This window comes from Brachionichthys hirsutus, chromosome 8 (assembly GCF_040956055.1).
Source record: "Brachionichthys hirsutus isolate HB-005 chromosome 8, CSIRO-AGI_Bhir_v1, whole genome shotgun sequence".
In the NCBI taxonomy this organism is placed as follows: Eukaryota; Metazoa; Chordata; class Actinopteri; order Lophiiformes; family Brachionichthyidae; genus Brachionichthys; species Brachionichthys hirsutus.
Genome location: NC_090904.1, coordinates 946,099 through 965,486, shown reverse-complemented (window position 1 = coordinate 965,486; position 19,388 = coordinate 946,099). Strand labels below are relative to the sequence as shown.

Below are 19,388 nucleotides of genomic sequence, written 5' to 3'. Positions count from 1 at the left end.
TGGTCTGAGAGTGAGACAGAGGATTACTGTGCTTTTAACATGGACCTGCTCTAATGTCTGATTTTATAGTAATGAGTGCTGCAGTTCAGTGAGGATGTGGACAAGCATTTGTCAGCTTATATTGATTTTATCTCTCTCCAGGGTGCCAAGCTGCCCATGTCCATCATCATAGTCGGAGTGGGTCAGGCTGAGTTTGATGGTACGATGTATGAACGTAACTATTCTTCTACTAATTTTATATACCACCCACATACAATCTAATACTTCACCAGTCCCAGATCAGTAATTCTAAAGTCAACCTCTCACTAATTCACAGAAACATCCAAGTGAAAATGGCTCTAAGAACTCATTTTAATTAGTCAAAAAGGGAGTGGAAAAGTGGGTGCAAGCATAATTGTAGAAGACATTGTGGAAGTTGAGGATTGGACTCGCAGTGTAGACAGATGACTATAAATAGAGACTCCAATGGAGGAAGGGAAAGTTCATCTAACCTGCAGTAAGATTACAAATGCACAATATCCTCTGCCCTGAATAATCGCATGGCAACAACACAGAAGATTAAATATGCTTGATGGCATTTCTGTAAGGAGTGTCTCAGCTCTGTGTATTAATTTATGCATGTGTGAACGTATGCCTTCCAGCTATGGTGGAACTGGATGGTGATGATATCAGGATCTCATCTCGGGGGAAACTGGCAGAGAGAGACATTGTTCAGGTGAGGGCACTTTAGAACATGAAAGAAACTCTGATGGGACACCAAACACTATTTATATCACAGTGTTTCCAGTGTATGTGTAAGTGTTAATATTTGCATCGTACGTACTGCGTGTTGTGTTTCAATATTTTGGACTAGGCCTTCTTTTCACATTGTCAGATTTGACAGATTAGGACATGGTCCTTATGAATTCCCACAAAGGAAAACATAAAAAATAACACAAATTCAATGTCAGGTGATGAGAAAAAAAGATTCACGCTTAGCATTGTTAGTCAGATCCTGATATTTCTTATTTACTTGTGCATTAAGTTGCCTTTATTTTTTCATATATGCCTATTAACATCAACTTTGCCTCTCTGCATCCTCAGTTTGTTCCTTTCAGAGATTACATGGACCGAACAGGAAACCACGTGTTGAGCATGGCTCGGCTCGCTAAGGACGTGCTAGCAGAGATTCCGGATCAGTTCATCTCGTACATGAAGAGTCGTGGGATCAAGCCTAACCCGGCGCCGCCTCCCTACACACCTCCCGGACACACACATCATCACACACAGATTTGAATCCCTCCACATGGTTTTTCCACTAAGGACTAACAGCATGCAGCAACCAATCTGAATCCTGTGGGAAATCTCTGCCTTTTTTCCCCACCTGTGAAAACAGGAACAGACGCATCAGGAAAACGTGTTGTAAAATTTGGAGCCCCCAAGCAACGATTGAAGCAGCATTTTGTTGCTATTTATTCTTGTTTTTCTGTACGGGCATCCATTTGGGCAAAAGAGAGGAAGCCTTTAACGCTGACTCGGGCAGTGACTGTTTCACGTCTGGTTTGACAGCAGGTCATGTTGTGGGTAGAAGTTGTGCCTGTCTGTGGTTGTTTTTCTGACTGTATCAGAACAGGTCGTCTTTAAACGAAACCCTGCTCATCAGTCATTGGTGTGGCTGATTACAGTGGGTTTTTTGAGAAGCCTTTTTCCTTCTGGAATCCTTTTTTATATATTTGGGGATTATTCCCATATCTGCCAATGAATTAGCTGCGATGGAAGATCACGGTTTATTACATTGAACAACAATCCGGCTTTTCATGCCACGTTGTGTTGCATCTTCTTAGTGGTACGTAAATGTTTACAAGAGCATGTTGTATGAAAATGTTATTCTCCATATCCCAGTACATTAATTCTCTTGTTTTATTCAGAGGGATTTTGGCGTATTATAGAAACTTATTCTCAGAAACTGTCCCTCCTGAAGTCATTTACTTTAAGAGATTGCATATCGAAGTACAACACAGTCTGTCTCTATTACAAGGACAGGATTATGATGTGCTACCAGGCTAGTCATATTGTGAGTGCTGCCATTCGTTGTTTCTGAAGGAAGAACACATTGTTTTCTTGCAACTCAAGTGCTGACGAAGGCCCGTTGTCGTTCAGCCTGGATGTATTACCACAGGAAGGATATTTGTCAGATGATCATAAACTCTGTGGAATGCACCGTAATCTAGAGAAACAAAGGGCAGATATGTCATAAATGTGTCCATAGCTGCACTGAAGTATGCAGCCTTTCCACATTATGTTGTTGGACTTTTATTAATACAGTATTTGCTTTTTACAAATATATGCTACTAAAGCACAATGTACACAGGAAAGTAAGACGTACAGTTTTCATACATTAATATGAACAGATATGCATATTAATCAAATCAATGTGTTGTTGTTATTTTTAGAATGACTCACCCAAAACGTGCAGGGAAGGTAGAGCATGGCCTAAACGTTGCTTGTTGAATGTTGGACAGGATTCACCATGACTGCACGTACGTACACGCTGCATGCTCACTCCCCGTTGATAAAAAAAAATGATGCTCCTTCGAGGCAAACATTTTGTTTGTTTTAGTCTATTCATTTTAGTTTACCTTGCAAGCGCCTCCAGCTTCCAGCCTCAGTTATTCCATATTAACCACATAGCAGAAGAGGAGGAGCTTAGGAGGCTTTGCAATACTTTGAAAATATCAGCAAATGTGCTTTAAAGTTTGTCCAATGAAAATATAAGGCTGTCCTTAATAATAGTAATGATATTAATAAAATTACATTCTGACAGGTTTCATAATAGACATTGTATAAATAATCGGTACAGATGCTTGGTCATGTGGATCTTTTGTCATCTGGTTGTCTTTTCACCAGACAAGATGTGCACTTTTTGTCAATTCTTCGTGCATCATCGGAGTCACTCTGACTGCTCATAACGTGCTTCTAAATCCTGAGAGGTTTTCTGTTTTCGTTTACTGCCTTGACCCTCACGTGCCCTTCATTGTGGCAATGAATAAACAATGCTAGGAGTATAATGGCCTGTAGAAGGTGTTCTGTCCTGGTAAACTGAAGAAGTGATGTGGAAGCTAAGGCTAAAATGTTCTATTCAAATGTCTAATGTAGCAAACGAAATGCCTTAATAATGTGAAATGCTTTCACTCCATCTCATTTAGTCCTGCATTGGAGAGCACGTAGGGTGGAGAAGTGTGGCTCCTGGGTGGAGGAAAGGAAAACCATTACCAGTAAAAACACAAGTGGGTTGAAGGGTTAAGAATGTAGTTTGTGTGCATATGGAGGGGGGTGTAATGTTCCTGCACCAGAATCATGTTAGACTGACTGCCTAAACATCAGGCAGAACAGCTGGAATCATTAACATCTTAAATTAAAACAAATTCAACAGCGGTCCTTAACCTTAACAGGGAATCGCACGACTACGGGCATCCATGTGTGACGAACAATCAGGTTTCCTGAGTCCTGACATCAACATGCTCGATAGCGCAGACTTGGTTTTGGGTTGTTTTGCTGAATCATTCAACAGCAGCTCTTCTCCATTTCAGGTTCAGTATTCAAGCTAAAGCAGTTATAACCATGGTGGTTTCCATCTACTTACAGCCTCTTTACATCCCAACGCTTTATCCTTGACATATTTTTATCTATTTATTTATTTATTTATCTATTTATTTATTTATTTATTTGGGGGAATACGGTTGAAGATCTGTTCTCATTTTCCTGTTTACTTCATCGCCACTGATTTTAATAGTATGATGGATCAACTGCATGTTTCCTTGTGGTACATTGAAGAGCATTTTACCCAAAGTGCTGCCATCTGTAAAATAGGAACCCGAGACACCAGATTACATGCATGTCGCTGCCAAACACGGCAGTGAGCTCTGTTTGCTATTTCTTCTTTCTTGTGCCTGGTTCTCCAAACTTTTCCTGTCTAACCGGTGGTTTAAACTGCAGCTAAATAGCATGTTACAGTCAAAACATTGTTATTTTTTTTGTCAACATCCTGATTTCTCTTTGCAGTATTATCTCTTGAGTTTTCTGATTTGCATGACTCCCTTTCCTTTTATTGTACATGATTATTGTCATATGGTGGGTTGTGAAATGCTTTGTATTGGATTGCCTTAATTGAAAAGTAATTAAAAAATTACTACTTTTATAAAACCTCTCGGAGCGTACTTTCATCTTAGTTTTCAGAAGAGGAAGATTTGGAGTCGGGAGGCACATTGCTGATGAGCTGAGAGGGGCTAAGTGCCAACTGCTAGAATGAAGTTCCTTCTCAGCCGTCATATTATTAATCTCTTTGACAACATTCCCAAACAGCAGGCTAGATATCAATGGAATTGTCAGAACATAAAATCGGGACTTCAAACATCCTGTCATATCTGCAGCTTCCTTTCCAAATAAAGACAGAAAATGCCAGAAAAAACAAAATAAAAATCAATGCAGCTGAATTCCATGAATTCCAGAAATGATCGGTGGTTTTTGCAAAACGCGTAGTCTCATAGTTTACTCTCTTTGCTGTTAAGTTTTAAAAGATTGTAGATATTCCAGAGCTTGAATTTAGATTTCATTTAAGCCATCTCACTTTCCAGTCAATGAAGTAAACACGAACATTTCCCATTTTGCGATGAATAATGTCTGTCCGTCCGTCCATCTTCTTGTACTGTAGATGAGACGATGCAATCGTTTCCTGTCCAGCCACTTATCCGCCCTGCGGGTCACCCGCCTGAGCCTTTCCTCTCTGAGAGGCATGGACGGTAAATCCAGAATGAAATGCCATCTCAGACCGAATGAAAGATAAATAAGTAGTTTGCTCTTAAGCTGCGGTAAAACTTTTCTCCACTTTTTTTAAACTTACACAAGATTGTCCTTAAATAAGTCCGTTTATATTACCCTCTATAAGCACGTCTTGTGCCAGCAGTCTGTAGTGGGGGGGTGGCATTGGTGACAGCTGTCATAAAACCAAACCAGCCACTACCAGAATGTGGAAAAATACAGTCTCTTAAAGTAGCACGTTCTCACAGCAAGCACACTGATGCTCTCAGTATGGCTGATGATGCACACTGCGTGCTCCCCTGAAACATGTCTTAGTACAACACTGTGTATAACCATCTACTCAGCATATACATGCAGTCATTAAGGCTCTCACGTCAAACCTCATTTCATTTTTTCGGCTGGGCTTCCTTGACTATTTCATTTGGAGCTTGCTGTCTGGAAGGAATCAGATTAACAAGCTTCAGGGATGTTGGAGTATATTTAGTTTCTGGGTCAAGATGAAAAAACAAGAGGGAACATTTCTCAATGGATTTCTTTGCAGATGCAAAGTTACAACGCAACACAAAGAGTGTGACAGACAGAAAGTACTGAAAAGGTTATCCAGATGTTGCCAGGATGAACGAGGAACGAGCCTTTCTATTAGCACCCTTAGATGTTGCTGCTGTTTTGTAAGAGCCCTTTGCTGCTGTGCGGCTGCATGTCAAACTGTTCATGCACAGTTTTTTACAATACATTCTGTTTGTGCACAGAGGCGGAGTAGGGTGACTGAGTGGGATTAATGGGGGGGGGGGGGGGGGGGGGGTCTGAAAATGTTACATTTTATAGGTTAGCCTCAAAAACGAATCACATCTGCTGCTCTCGTGGGCTCATCTCACAAGATTTCATGCAGTGTAGATTTTTTTAAGTTCAGTGCATCAGTCAGCCATAATATTCCTGCATCATGATTAATAATTACTGATTACAGGTCAAACAAGAGAAACTTTAGTTTTGATTTTGACTCAAATATTCCTCTTGAGTGATTTGTTAGCATAAACCAACTTCATAATGCAAATATTTACAACCGGATATTTAAAAGGATTATTTGTTTTAAAAAATGAATAGTATTTTATAAACAATTCATCTATATAAACTAGATGACAGATACAGTCAACAATGAATGAACAGGGTTTTGATATTTTGCCATTTTAAAAGGGCAACTACAGGTACACCAGGCAAAAAGAGCAGTAGCTATACCGTGCCCCCAACCTGCAACCCCCCCCCCCCCCACACACACACATATACACACATACACCATAAGAAATCATATGAAATCAATGTAGGACCAGATAGCATATGCATTATATTATATGTGAGGTGACACCAAAAGGTCAGTGTCTGTAGCTATGCAACTGGAACAATGAAGCATAATAAGCTGCACTGTCTGTCAAATAATTTATAGCACCAACATGTAAGTAAACGTCTCCATGATATGCTAAAACAGAATATATACAGCATTTGTTGGAACTGAATGATTTAGAATTTGCGTTAATATTAATTCACCTCAGCCAGTGAGCAGTGATTCGATCTGAACTAACCTCAACAGTATCTACTGGAAAACAACAAACTCAGCACAGAGTAGATGAATGAGTGGCAATAATAAACCACACTGGATATAGCGCTCAATATAGCAGCAGCAATATAAACTGTGCAACGGGATTTTAGCAGTTTAACTACCCATCCTATGAATTATTAAGCGAGCAGACCAACCAACTGCTTTGGGAGATAATGTGGAGTATCTGAAAAGTGAATATCACAGAAATAAAGGAAATGCTCCGTGTGTGGAAGAATAGATTACATCTGGAAACCAGTATTCAATATTAACATCTATCAGTGGCCTGAATTTGCAGCCAGGAGAGATAATTGAGAAAATATTCCAAAATAAATGCAACAAAACAAATCAGTCTTAAACTCAGAGTAGTTAAAACAGCGGAGACAACAGGAGAGCACCACAATGAGCCCCCATTAAATATTTATTAAGCACAATTACACACAAATACACACTCTAGTGAAGCACATTGGCGTGAATTGCATGTACTCGCCTTGTTTATTTAAAATACTGCTCCAAGTATCTTGTAAATCCCACAGCACAGGCAGGACAGTCCAGATTCCGGCTTAAGGTTAAACCAGACATTTTACCACCAGTAAAACAGCAGCCGGGAGTAATTTAATCATGATTCTAAAACTCCCCGGGTGTAACAATGTCAGGCTGCAGAGAAGCAGGAAAACATAACTGAGCTCCAGAATGCCAGTTTGGATCTCACACTGCATTGCACAAGGTGCGTTTTATATGTCACATTGAGTAAAGTATCAAGTGTAGCAGAAGAATTCATCAGAACTGAACCGGCCCAGCAGCCTTCACTCCATTATTTAGGCTTGAACAGTAGATAACAGCAGACTTAGTGGACGCAATGCATTTTAAAAAAGGAAATCAAGAGGACAACTTGAGACCAGAAGCACAGAAAATACAAATGAGATTGAATGTCAAATAATGTAGATCGACCTGCAGAGGACCGTCACTGTCTTATTTTCAAAGGAAGCAGGACTGCCACCTACTGTCCTTGGTGGTATGTGCTAGTCTGGTCTGGGATCTTTTCAAAACATAAAATTATGACTTTATGTCAGGCAGAAGAATTTAGCAGAGACTAACACTCTGATTTCTATACATATATTGCACAGTGTACATGTGTGCATGCCCGTTGGATTTGTTGTATGAGATTTTATATGCAGTCTTGACATGCGTGTGCAGCCAATCGAGCTAACATCAGTGTGTGAGACAGCTCAGATGTGACAGCGGCATCCCTACTGATTACTTTCATGTGTAATTCCCAATCAGCTGTTTATTCTTTCCGAAGAAGAAGGGACAATGCGACCGGCCCGCCAGATTTCCATCTCGTCCTCTGAAGAGTGTTTGAATGAATTTGCGCTCTCATTATTTTCATCTCCTCTGTCAGTCCTTAACAACAAGCGAGGTGGCTGCCATCATAGCGGGGAAAACGAAATATACCAAGAACAACTGCAATGTTTTCCTCTTCCGCCGCAGCGTCACAATGTGATGGCGCCGGATGGAAAGCACAACCATCGTCCTCAGGATCTCCTCACAGTGTCTGTGCATTTAGATTAAATTACCATTACCATAGCATTCAGCTAGGAAGACAAGACTCCTCTAAAGTGTGAGATACCATACAAGGTGAGCATTTGCCCGCTTAAGTAATTTGCAGCAGCAAACTGCAGTCAGATCGAGAGGAGGACAGGCATGCAGATGAGCGTCTCCTACTTTCACCTTCGCCTCCTGCATCAGTCTGTGTGGGCGGGCGGGTGCGCTCAGACAATCATGCAGGTCAGGAAGCTGGGCGGGGGGGTCGTGAGCTGGCATGATTGCACATTGTCTGTGGTTGCAGCACCAGTTGGATGTACTACTAGAATTATTTGATAGGAGAAGGCTTAGATTTCACTGCATTTGCTCACAAAATCTGAGAGACTAACTTTTATACACACCTTGCTATTTTAGTCAATGGAGAGATTTGTCCACACCTTTGACTGCTCCTTCGCTGAGTAAATGAGTGGAGAACATAAACTCAAATGTTTCCAGATAGGTGCATTGCATTGTACAATTAAGCAGTTACTATATAGACTTACAACAGATATATATATATATATATATATATATTGGTTAACATACAACTAGGATACTTTCAATTGTGGTATTGCATATTCATTTAAACATAATTTGATTGTACTGATTCTGAGTAGTGGGGAAAATTGGGGAGTCGCAAGATAGACAAGCAGAAGAATAAAGTGCATCCGGATTTGTCTCATGCAAAAACAGAATCATTTTAGTGTGAGGCCACATTTGCATGGCTGGTTTAGTTTGTAGAAAAGCAGCAGTTTGATGATGGGTGTAGTGTTGTGTTCCTGCTCGTCTGTGCTTGTAATCCGCCTGATATTTACGTCTTCCACACGCACAAACACCGGAGGACACTCGCTGTCATTTGGAATCCAAATGTTGCAGATGCTGCAGACAATATTTAATTGATTTGGCGTCAGCTTCAAGTAATACTCAGTGTGTGAACCAGGGTGTGGCACGTGAAGAACATCATCACTGGGTGAAGGTTGCCATCTCCTGGAGAAAATATATTTTAACATCAGTATGAATGAAAACAGTTTGAGAGATCACTCAGATCAGGAATGAGTTATAAAAATACTTTCTATTCAGCTTGTGTCTTCTAATTTAGCAAAGGTATTTCATCCAATTCAAGCATCTAAATCACGACAGGTGATTAGAATGTATTTGCTTAGAAGTGGAGCATTTCAACAAAATGATCTCACTTTCTCATAATTATTCAGCTCTGGTACACTGGGCGGAGTCTATTATAAGGTTAACTGGGCGGAGTCTATTATAATAAGGTTAACTGGACGGAGTCTATTATAATAGAGTTCACTGGGCGGAGTCTATGAATGATGATGAATATATTTATTAGATAGAATGTTAGAGTACAAGTACAGTCAAACAGTAGCATGTATTACAGTACAAATACAGTCAAACATCCTGTCTAAGAGGAGCATTTCAAAAAAGCCCTAGCGGTCTTGTTTCCGTTGAAAGTTCTTAGTACATAAATCATCGACATTTAACAATACAAATTTAACAATAAAATAAAAATAAATTACACCACAGATCTATTATAATAGAGTTCACTGGGCAGAGTTCACTGGGCGGAGACTATTATAATTGGGTTCACTGACTCCACTGACGCAAACCGGAAGTTCATCAGTGCGCCTGCGCATTGGCGTGTCGGCTCTTAGAAAGTATGGCGCCATCAGAAGCCGCCGTCGAAAGGCAGACGACTGAAATAATTAAGTGCCTTCTCTGGGATGAAGACGGCGTTAAAAGCCGCCATTTTGTGGACGATGGTCTGGAGACGGACGGTCCAGCAGGTTAGTTCGTTTCCGCTTAACGTCGGTGAAGGTTTAGTTCACGGGTAACCCGGTTTGAACCCGGTTTGAACCCGGTTTATGAGTCAGCGCGGCTCCACCTCGTGTGACGTATTTTTACATCTAAGGTGAAATACTGACACGTTTTTGAGCAGAGCGTTTTCTGCTTTCCAGATTTTATGATCCACCTTCAGCAAATATTCCTGTAACAACTGATAAATTGATTTGGTATCAAATCGGTAATTTATTGTAATTTATGTAAGTTATTTATTGTCATTTCGCATCAGTGGTGTAATTTATTTTAGATTAATTGTTAGTTTGCACTGGCGGTGTAATAACATTTTATTTTTGTCTTTCTAATGTTACGTTGCATCAATTGCGTAATTTAATATTGGATTTATTTTTATTTGTATTGTTTTTTGTGGATGATTTATGTACGAAGGACTTTCAACGGAAACAAGCCCGCAAGGGCTTTTTTGAAATGCTCCTCTTAGACAGGATGTTTGACGTTATTTGTACTGTAATACATGCTACTGTGTGACTGTACTTGTACTCTAACATTCTATCTAATAAATATATTCATCATCATCATCATCGGTGACCGTGAGTGGAACAAATATGGGGCTGACGTCAGGGAACGTTTGGAAAACGCGCGTCTACAAAGCGGAATGTCGATCCTGATCATCTTAAAACGACACGTAAATAAACCGGACTAGGAACATATAACTACGTTTAATGAGCAGAGAGCTCGGCTTGTGTTTCCTGTTTACCGGAAACAAACCACCACCACCCCCCCGCCCGCCTGACTTCCTATCCAGGTAACAGGATCACGTGGTGATCCACAGGTAGAGATTAGAAGCTGAGGAGCAGGATGATCCGTGCACGTTGAGGAAGCTCCTCCCACGTGTTCCTCATAGAAATGTCTACGGCGGGAATGTGAATCTGTTCTCTGCTGTGACGCGTCCGTCTCATTCTTTTCAGATGATTTTGACCCGGTTCTGGTAGCAGATAAACTCAGAAGTATTGCTGATACGCTGGCTGGTGATGCCACCTTTAAAGGTGCGCTGGAAGACTGGAAGAAAGCAGTGGCACAGGAGGTACGCGCACGCACACGCACACGCACACGCACACACACACGCACACTTCATATCAGAGTCGGTGCTCGTGCTGATGCGTAACATCTGGACACCCGCCTTGTCTCTCGCCAGGCTGCAGAAGCGGCGTTTGGCCAGGCGGTGCGGACCTTGTGTCGGACTCGGTTCTCTCCGTCGGCTGAGGTGGCGCCGGAGGTCCAGCTGATAAGAGCGTCCGTGTCTTTTGGCCTTTATATCACAAAACTGTCTCCAGATCTGAGGGGAACGGTCCACGGTGCCATGACGACGTTCCTTAACAGACACGTGCGCACGTGGGTGGCTCAGCAGGGCGGATGGGTGAGGAGCCTTCCTTTCATCTCCGCTGTGATTGCTGTCAGAATAGAACTATTCATTTATTGAAGTGCAGCTTCTCAGGCTCTTTATCAGATGTTTACGTTTTGACTGGACAGCCGGTAACAGAAGAGACGGATTTGGGAGATATTTGTTGCATCGTTCAACCTTCTCTGCAAGATGACACTGAAAAGGACGGCTTCCTTTCCTCACCCTTCCTCATTTAAGAATCATTCAAAGTGATTCATTGACCATCGTATTCAAATGGGGTCGATGCATACTAGGTCATTGTCTATTAGCTTTTCGTGTAGCTATTAAATGTTAGCTTCACTGGCAGCATCGTGGCCAGTCTGAACATGAGAACAGGATCACCTGGGCTGAAACATGTCAACTAGCTTAGCTTCTGTGGCGCGATAGCGCAGCCTCAGTTGGTGAGGTGCTGACACCCATTCATGTTTGAAAACGTTGTCATTTTGAGTGTATAAAATCTGTCTTTTGTCCTTTTCTTTTTTCTTCAGGATAATGTGAACATTTAAGAAGCAGCATGGAAGCAGCAGGAAGCGCCTGAGCAGCGTTCATTCGCCAGACGAGCCTTTTTCTGTTTCTGTTCAGGATTCTGATCGCACAAGGAGACTTCTGATCATACGCCAAGTGTCTTTATTAGGATTAAAGGGAGAATTTGTGTCGGACGGTCTGTTAAGACCAACTGAGGTTGCTTTACCTCCCGCTGAGTGCCACGCCCTGCATCGCTCGATAGATTTAATGGTTATGCCGTGTAGGCTATAAGGCATGAAGCAAATGAAATCAATTATTCATCGTCATTCATCTTGTGTTTTCGCATCCATAGTCAGAAGATGCTGTTTTAGGAGCTCATCCAAGCTGTGATTTCAGGTGCTTTAGGGTTTCGTTATTTCATTTTTCCTCTGGGAAACGGGTATTCTAATGTCTTAAGCTCATGAACTCTCGTCTCCTGGCTGGTGAATGACTTCCACCAAATCGATGTGATTCAATATTTAATAGGCTCCTTTATTGTTATTCACAACTTGCTGAAAATCTGGGAACAGCTGTTTTGTAATTTATTTTTCAAATGTCAATAAAAATGGAATCTTTGAAGATGGTTTCTGGATTCAGGCTCCAACTGAGACAACTGAACATTTTTACCACTTTCCACACAAAGATGTTAGGAAGTCACCTCAACCTCCTCCAGTGTGTAAGAGCCAACCAGCTGCTGGCAATAGACAGGCCAGTCCGTCACCAAGATCCTAGCCAGCAGAGGGCAGTATGGAGCACTGGATACCACTAAAAGATGCCCCTGGAGAGATTTAAAAGCAGCCTTACATAGATGGAATGTTTAGAATTAAAGACAAGAATCACACAAAGTCAGACTTGAGATGAAGCTTGCTGATTCCTCCTGCTTTTGTTGTTTATCTTGCTGTTCTTTCTTGTGATCAGAGTCTGCAGCTCTGTGGCTGCAGTTCACACCCGGATGTGAAGCATCTGACTCGGTTTGCACCCCTGTGAGGAAGGTGGAAAGTCAAGGCAAAACTCTACAACCACCGCGTGTAGAAGTATGAGGTCAACAAATATCCACATCTGCACGGTGATCCACGGCCGTCCCCAGGACTGTTCGCCTGCCCCCCATTCTGTGGGCCATGCCTGCAGTCATTTTGAGTGAGATACACCTTTTGAGATGTCCTCCTAACAACGAAAGGAACTGAAAGCAAAGGGAACAGAACCTCCACCATGCTACACTCGGTGCTGAATATTCCCATGCTGCTCTGACTGGGATCTGGCATGCAGAAGGAATCGGCTAAAAGCAACACTAATTATTTTCCCCTGCATTGTGAACATGTACTACGTACTCAAACGTATACAATCATGACCATGTGAGATAGGCAATAATATAATTGTACATGTATAATATCAAATCATATACAGACTGAGAATCGCACTGAGATATTGTTGTTTTTTCTTAACACCATTGGACATAAATACACTGGTCAGACTGGTGTGATTAAGACATGACATGGATGTGTTTATACAGTATACTGTATATGTTCTTACATACAATACCAGACCACTGTTTGCTCCGTATATAATACAAGCCTCGTCAGTCCCATTTTAACATGTACCTTTCACTCAAACGTATGAAATGTGCAAACATCACTGAATGGTGAGCGAGTAGTGAGTCGGGTCGGACCATCGGATCAAACGTCTCATCACAAATCAAATAGTCTTTATGCTCTGTCCTCGCTGGTTGGGCTACAGCTATAGGATTACCATAGCTGGCTCCTTGTTTTCTGTTGCCATGAGTCTAATAAGAAACAAACAAACACTTTAACACGTTTTAATTTATTCTGCCACGACAATAAAATCTATGTCCTGCTCCAAGAACGATAAGTGGACAGGACTTATTCTACTAACGCATTTGAGGGTAATAAACTTCTTAACTACTTGAGATCATTTACATGAAAGATGTCAACACACACACTATTGTACACATGTACACACACACACGTGTGCTACAGATTAATTAATTCAAGTTCAACAGGTTGAAACTGATGAGAAACTCGTTTTCATGGTGACATCTTCATTTTGCCAGCCAGCAGAGAAATATCCTGACAGTCTTTCTGGTCTCATTTATGTTCATCCAGCGCTGCTTCGTCTCGCATTGTAACTCAGTGGGTCGAAGTTCGTTCATCTCTTTCATCTCTTTCATCTCTCTGACATCGTTCAACGCCGTCCAGGTCATTCTGACCAGTAATCCCCTGGAAGTAATGCCTGTTGCATTCTGTGAAGTGAACCAGTGGAAGCATTCCCAATGTCTGGCCACCGGTCAGATGTCGTCATCGTCATCGTCATTGTGCCTCGGCCTCTTCTCATTACTCTGTCCTCTCCGGCTGCCTCGCTGAGGAAGCTGACCCACCGGATCCTGACAAAGCACGTACAGTGTCCAGATTTTCCAGAAAGCTCGTCTGAATTTCTTGATGCGGAACGCGTAAACGACGGGGTTGACCGCTGAATTTCCGTGGGTGAGGATGATGGCGATGTAAATGAGGAATATTGGTTTTTTGCAGGTGGGGCAAAAGAGGGTGATGCAGTTGAGGATGTGAAGAGGGAGCCAGCTGACCGCGAAGAGGAAGAGAACAAGGGCGAGCGACTTGGCCAGCTTGAGCTCTTTGCCGAAGTAACGCCTGGGGTCTGTTTGGCTCGCTGTAACCTGCGAAGAGACCAAGCAGCGGATCGTCAAAGCTCGAGTCTCGTTTTTGACTTCATTAAAGCTGTCGAACATTTGATGGGCCTGATTTCTCCTCCACACAGGAAGGACTCGCTCACCTTCTTGTTGAGCTGTTTGTGGATCATGTAGAAAATCTCTATATAGATGGCCAGCATGAGGAGCAGTGGAGGAAGCACCCAGCCGAAGAAGTTGAAGTAGACCATGTAGTCCATGCTGACGACGGTCTCAAACGCACAGACCACAGAGAGCTCAGCGCTAACCAGGGAGCCGTTGTCCCGCAGAGTCTGCAGGTTGTTCCAGCCCAGCATGGGGATGAGGCCGACGATGACGGACACCAGCCAGCACAACAGCACGGCTGCAGCAGCTCGCCGGGGGGTCACCACCCGCTTGTAGCTATAGCAACCAGGGAGCAAACAAAGTGTTCTCAGAGGAGAATCACATGAGCCTTTTTTTCTTGCACTTTATTTAATTAATAGCGGTGTGTAAACGTTCTTACCACCAATAATGTGATATATTTTATGTGTCATCATGAGCATTTAAATTATACTTTGACGCCTTTTATAATAGGCAAAAGAAAATATCTTGCTTCAAATAAAGTCTACTGAAACATCTACGTTATTGCAAATGATTTAAAATCGATACTCCCTTTGTAATAATATTGCAGGAGATTGCATCTTCCTGTGTTTTTACAGCACTTAAAGGGAAACCACAGGACAAACGGTGGCCTCCAGCGACAGCTACGGGATAATGGTGCGTCCTAAAGCCTGAACAGAAGGGCAAACGTGAATCTTAAAAATGGGTTCATCACTCCCTGATGAGGAGCAGCATGTAACATCAGCTGAGTTTTATTTGTAAGGGTCGGATGCGTGTTTTGTTCTTTAAGAGGCTTTTCATGCTTTGTCTTCTTCCAAGGCTCTATGATGTGGCTTCTCATTTTGGATTTAACTGTATTATATTCATTCCAATTGATTTCTAATTTATTTGTCCTGTTTGGGACGGCATCTTTCCATTTTAGCTTTCCTGTGCAAAGGAAACTCCTGTCTGTAGCTCTTTGATGTCTGTAGAGGAATTTAAATAGCCTTTAAGGTCTATTGCTCATCGTCTGACACAAACAGCAGACGAGACTGTTGTTTTTCTTATTTCCTTAATTTCCAAAGAACAAGTGCTGACTAACATCCTGACTGAGGCTGACTGAGCTGAGAGGGCCTCTCGCTCTCTGGTGCATGTCAGCAACACTTGTGCTCTCCTTGTCGTCACCGATCCCGGGCTAAACGCGCTAGCGCTGAGCCGTGTGCCAAACGATTCTTCTGTTCTTCTCCCATGTCTTTTCAGTTTTCTTTTCCCTTTCCTCCCGTTCCTCTCATAAAGTGTACGAACAGTCCGAAGTTTAGTAAGGGTGGTGAAAACACGGCATGGGACAAATGGATTATTGCGCTGATAAAAAGACTCTGCTGGTATTTTCGGTATTCTCGTAGAGGACAGCAGCTTTGATGTAAACTCGTGTCACTTACGGTAAAGCCTCGCTGCTAAGCCCCTCCATCGCTCCCTGCTATCCTCTGGAATTCTATTCCTTGTGTGTCACCTGAAAATCTAATCCTTCAGCTACAAGAGCAACAGTTCAGACATTTTAAAATCTCAGACGCAGCACTTTTAAGCCACCTGTGCTATAAAAAGCAGCTGGTCCAGCGGTCCGATAAACGTTTCCCTTGAAAAGATGAAATACAACTCGGAACTGGGCCCCTGAAGAGATATACTGCATGATCTAATACAGAATGTGATGTGTGTGTGTGCGTGTGTGTGTGTGTGTGTGTGCGTGTGTGTGTGTGTGTGTGTGCGCGTGTGTGTGCGTTGTGGTTGCCAGTTTGAGGATTTACGCAATCCAACAACCAGTCACCATGAACATATTGATCTATTGCATTGCCTCACAGGGCTTCTTGCTAAATGATCCGACATAAAGTGGAAGCTCGAGTATTCTTTCCTATGGGGGGGGGGGGGGGGGTCATGTCTGGCTGCTTCTTGTAATCTTGTTTGAGCTTTGGGAAGAGAGGAACAAACAAACACAAGACGGTTTTCTTGTTTTCTTCTTGATGAATGGAGTGAACGCTTAAATAAACATTAATTATTTGTCTAATTATCTGATTTAAATTTGTACTTAAGTCGGGTAATGAAAGGGGGGGGGGGCTCTAGAAGCCATTAAAACAGGGAGAGAGCCGAAGCCAAACCCGAACCCCGTTACAGTAAGTTCATTAAAGTAAAGCCCCCGCACGTCGGCGCAGTGGCCGCTCCGGGGGGGGGGGGGTCCTGGGTCCAAACATGATGGATGGATGGATGGATGGATGGATGGATGGAGACCCCCCCCCCCCGCCTACCTCAGGGGTATCTTGACTCGCAGGTAGCGGTCGATGGCGATGGCCAGCAGCGCCAGGATGGAACTCTGCGTGAGCACGAGCACCGTGCACACGACCAGCAGGCAGCCGTAGAAGTGCGTGTGGAGTCCCATGCTGATGGTGATGGCGAGGGGGATAACAAGAGCCCCCACCGCAATGTCAGCCAAGGCCAGGGACACGACGAAGCAGAAGGTGGTGTCCCTCAGGGCGCGGTGCACGCGCACAGCCCACACCACCATCATGTTACCGACGACCGACGACAGGGCGATCAGCACCTCCATCCCGATGTACACGGCGGTGGACGCGTCCACGGCCGGGGGCATGTTGACGGGACGCGGGACCGGGACCGGGACCGGGACGCGGGGCCGGGACGCGGGACGAGCGGAGGAAACGGTCCGGACGCGTCGGCGGAGTTTTCCAGTTTGAGGTTTCCTCGTGTTTTAGATCCACGCACGGAGACGCCCGCGCTGGGGTTCCCACGCGAACGCAGGCTGCTCTGAATCCGGTCCAACACGTCCGCCGGCGCGGCAGACGCGCAACTTTGCCTCCACGCGGTCCCGAGGTGGTACGCCCCCGTCCCCCGTCCCCCCCCGAGACGGGACGGAACCAAATCGTGATTGTTTGTTTTTCTTTGGGTGAACTTTTCTCCTGGAACGAGCCTCGTTAGAACTCTGAGGCGCTTTTATATCTTTATATCTAAAGGCATCCCTTAAAGCTCGAACTTTAAGAAGGTGCATTGCTCCATATGCTATGGAATATTTTAAACCCTGAGGTACTCCATATCCAGCATAATTATGGAGTACCTCAGGGTTTAAAATATTATTTCACACAAAAGTGAGTCTAAATAATGAGAACGCGAGGAAATGGCTGCAATGCACCTTAAAGTTCTCCCTCCTAGAGGTCGAGCTGATTGGAAGTGTTAGTAGGTAGGATGAAGTACTGACGAGCCCAGTTTGAGTCTGTGCCCCAATTAAAATCCTAGAGTGAAACCTCTAGTGCTGGTTTTCATGATGCCGATGACATCATCAGTGTTTGCTCCAGTGGGAATGGCTGTCCAGCCCATCCTGTAAACGAGCTCTGCTCCTGTGCTGCGTCCCGGAACACCGAAACGCTTCAGCATCGTCTTCTGTGATCCTGGACTCACGGATTCTGCTTGTGGGAGAAGTAGACGTTTGCTCCAAAGAAATACCGTGCAGCATGGTGACATGTTTTTCAAGCGTATACTAAGAATCAGTGACAGATAGAGAAGGAATCATATATTTTATATACAGTATATTCATATTTATCAGACACGTGACAATAAGAAAACACACAAACATGTGCTGCTCGATTTAACTGCTCGTCAATAAGAGCAAGTTTATTGCTACTTTAACTTCAACTCACTCGCCCCCCCCCCCCCCCCCCCCCCCCCCCCCCCCCTTGTTATCAGAGCTGATTATTATTCACAAATCCCAGTATTATAACATCACAGCTGAATGACTCTGTGGCTACAATGAGAGACAATAAATGCTTTATCAGAGCATCAGGATTTAAAGTTCTGCATGAAGCACTGAAACTGATCACATGGTTAATTAGAGCAAAGCGATCCATAGCCACAATTATTCCTCCCTCGGGTGAAATCAGAAATAATCCTTCCTTGCTAGGCAGAGTTTACAATTTTAAATTCTTGAAATATGCGGGTCAGTTCTGCACCCCGTCCTCGCTCTCGCAGTGAGCTTATGTCTGAGCTTCATGTTGCCACTGTCCATTATTCCAAGGAATCCGCAGCGGAAATGAGCTTTGTCCCTATAAATAAAGGGTGCTATAACTTATATACGGTATTCTGATTCTTCATGTATCAAATCCTTCAACGTGGCTGCACCAAAGCAGCACTGAACAAACAAACAGAGAATGAGCTCCAGCAAACTGCTGCAGATTCTGGTGCTCACACACAGACAGAGGAACTCGGGAGCCGCTCCACTCGTCTTTCACACTGCTGTAGTTAAAAGGCTTGTTATGACTCAACCGAGGCAGTCGCTGTCCCTCGTGGACCATGGAGACCCTGCCACAGCCGGTGTCAAGCTTTATTACAGGCGCCACGAGACTGAGATGACCAGTGAAGAGAAACAGGAAATGTAATTAAAATGGTTTATCACAAAATGTTTGTAGGTCAAAAAGAAGAAAGTGCATCTGGTGTGAGACATTATTGCTTCATCATTTCATTTGTCAAAATTCATTTCATAAATGTGAACAAGAAACACGTATTTTTTTACGTCAATATGCAATGATGTTTCAGATGGCACACGCACACGCACACACACACACACACACCTCCTCTGGCTCCAGTGAGACAGACTCATTGTCATTCTGCAGACAGCAGCACTGAGAGACGGCCGAGTCCCTCCTGGCCTGCATGTGTACCTGTGCTATTTGGAAATCACTCAATATGCCCAGGTGAGCCTCTCCTCTCAACCGATGGATGGATGGATGGACGGATGGACGGACGGATGGATGCCGAGCTTGCATGTGGGCTCTGGTGGGGCTGCTTTTCATCAGGCCACAGACTAAAGAGAAAACTGCAAACGATCGTCGTTC

At 43.4% G+C, this 19,388-nt stretch overlaps 2 protein-coding genes across 2 annotated transcripts in view; one reads left to right on the top strand and one right to left on the bottom strand.

The window, feature by feature from the left end:
• The window catches only part of cpne5b (copine Vb), a 59,642-nt gene extending 58,367 nt beyond the window's left edge, over positions 1-1,275 (top strand). Inside the window, exons 19-21 of the mRNA XM_068741981.1 lie at positions 142-199; positions 642-715; positions 1,084-1,275. Of these exons, the coding sequence (XP_068598082.1) occupies positions 142-199; positions 642-715; positions 1,084-1,275 (324 nt within the window). The remainder of the gene's footprint in view (positions 1-141; positions 200-641; positions 716-1,083) is intronic.
• Positions 1,276-14,025: 12,750 nt separating this feature from the next.
• LOC137898455 (adenosine receptor A1-like) lies at positions 14,026-17,137 on the bottom strand. The gene is made up of 3 exons (XM_068742491.1): positions 16,797-17,137; positions 14,526-14,820; positions 14,026-14,409 (listed from the first exon to the last, which is right to left on the bottom strand). Exons 1-3 carry the CDS (start codon positions 17,135-17,137, stop codon positions 14,026-14,028), a joined length of 1,020 nt encoding a protein of 339 aa, XP_068598592.1.
• Between the last annotated feature and the right edge of the window lie 2,251 nt (positions 17,138-19,388).

What these genes read in the sequence shown, in the direction of transcription:
- LOC137898455 (XM_068742491.1), bottom strand. Translation starts at nt 17,137, where the DNA reads ATGCCCCCGGCCGTGGACGCGTCCACCGCCGTGTACATCGGGATGGAG. An exon ending in CGAGTCAAGATACCCCTGAG is followed by an intron (nt 14,821 to 16,796) that starts GTAGGCGGGGGG and finishes TGGTTGCTATAG; the next exon opens with CTACAAGCGGGTGGTGACCC. An exon ending in ACAAACAGCTCAACAAGAAG is followed by an intron (nt 14,410 to 14,525) that starts GTGAGCGAGTCC and finishes GTCTCTTCGCAG; the next exon opens with GTTACAGCGAGCCAAACAGA.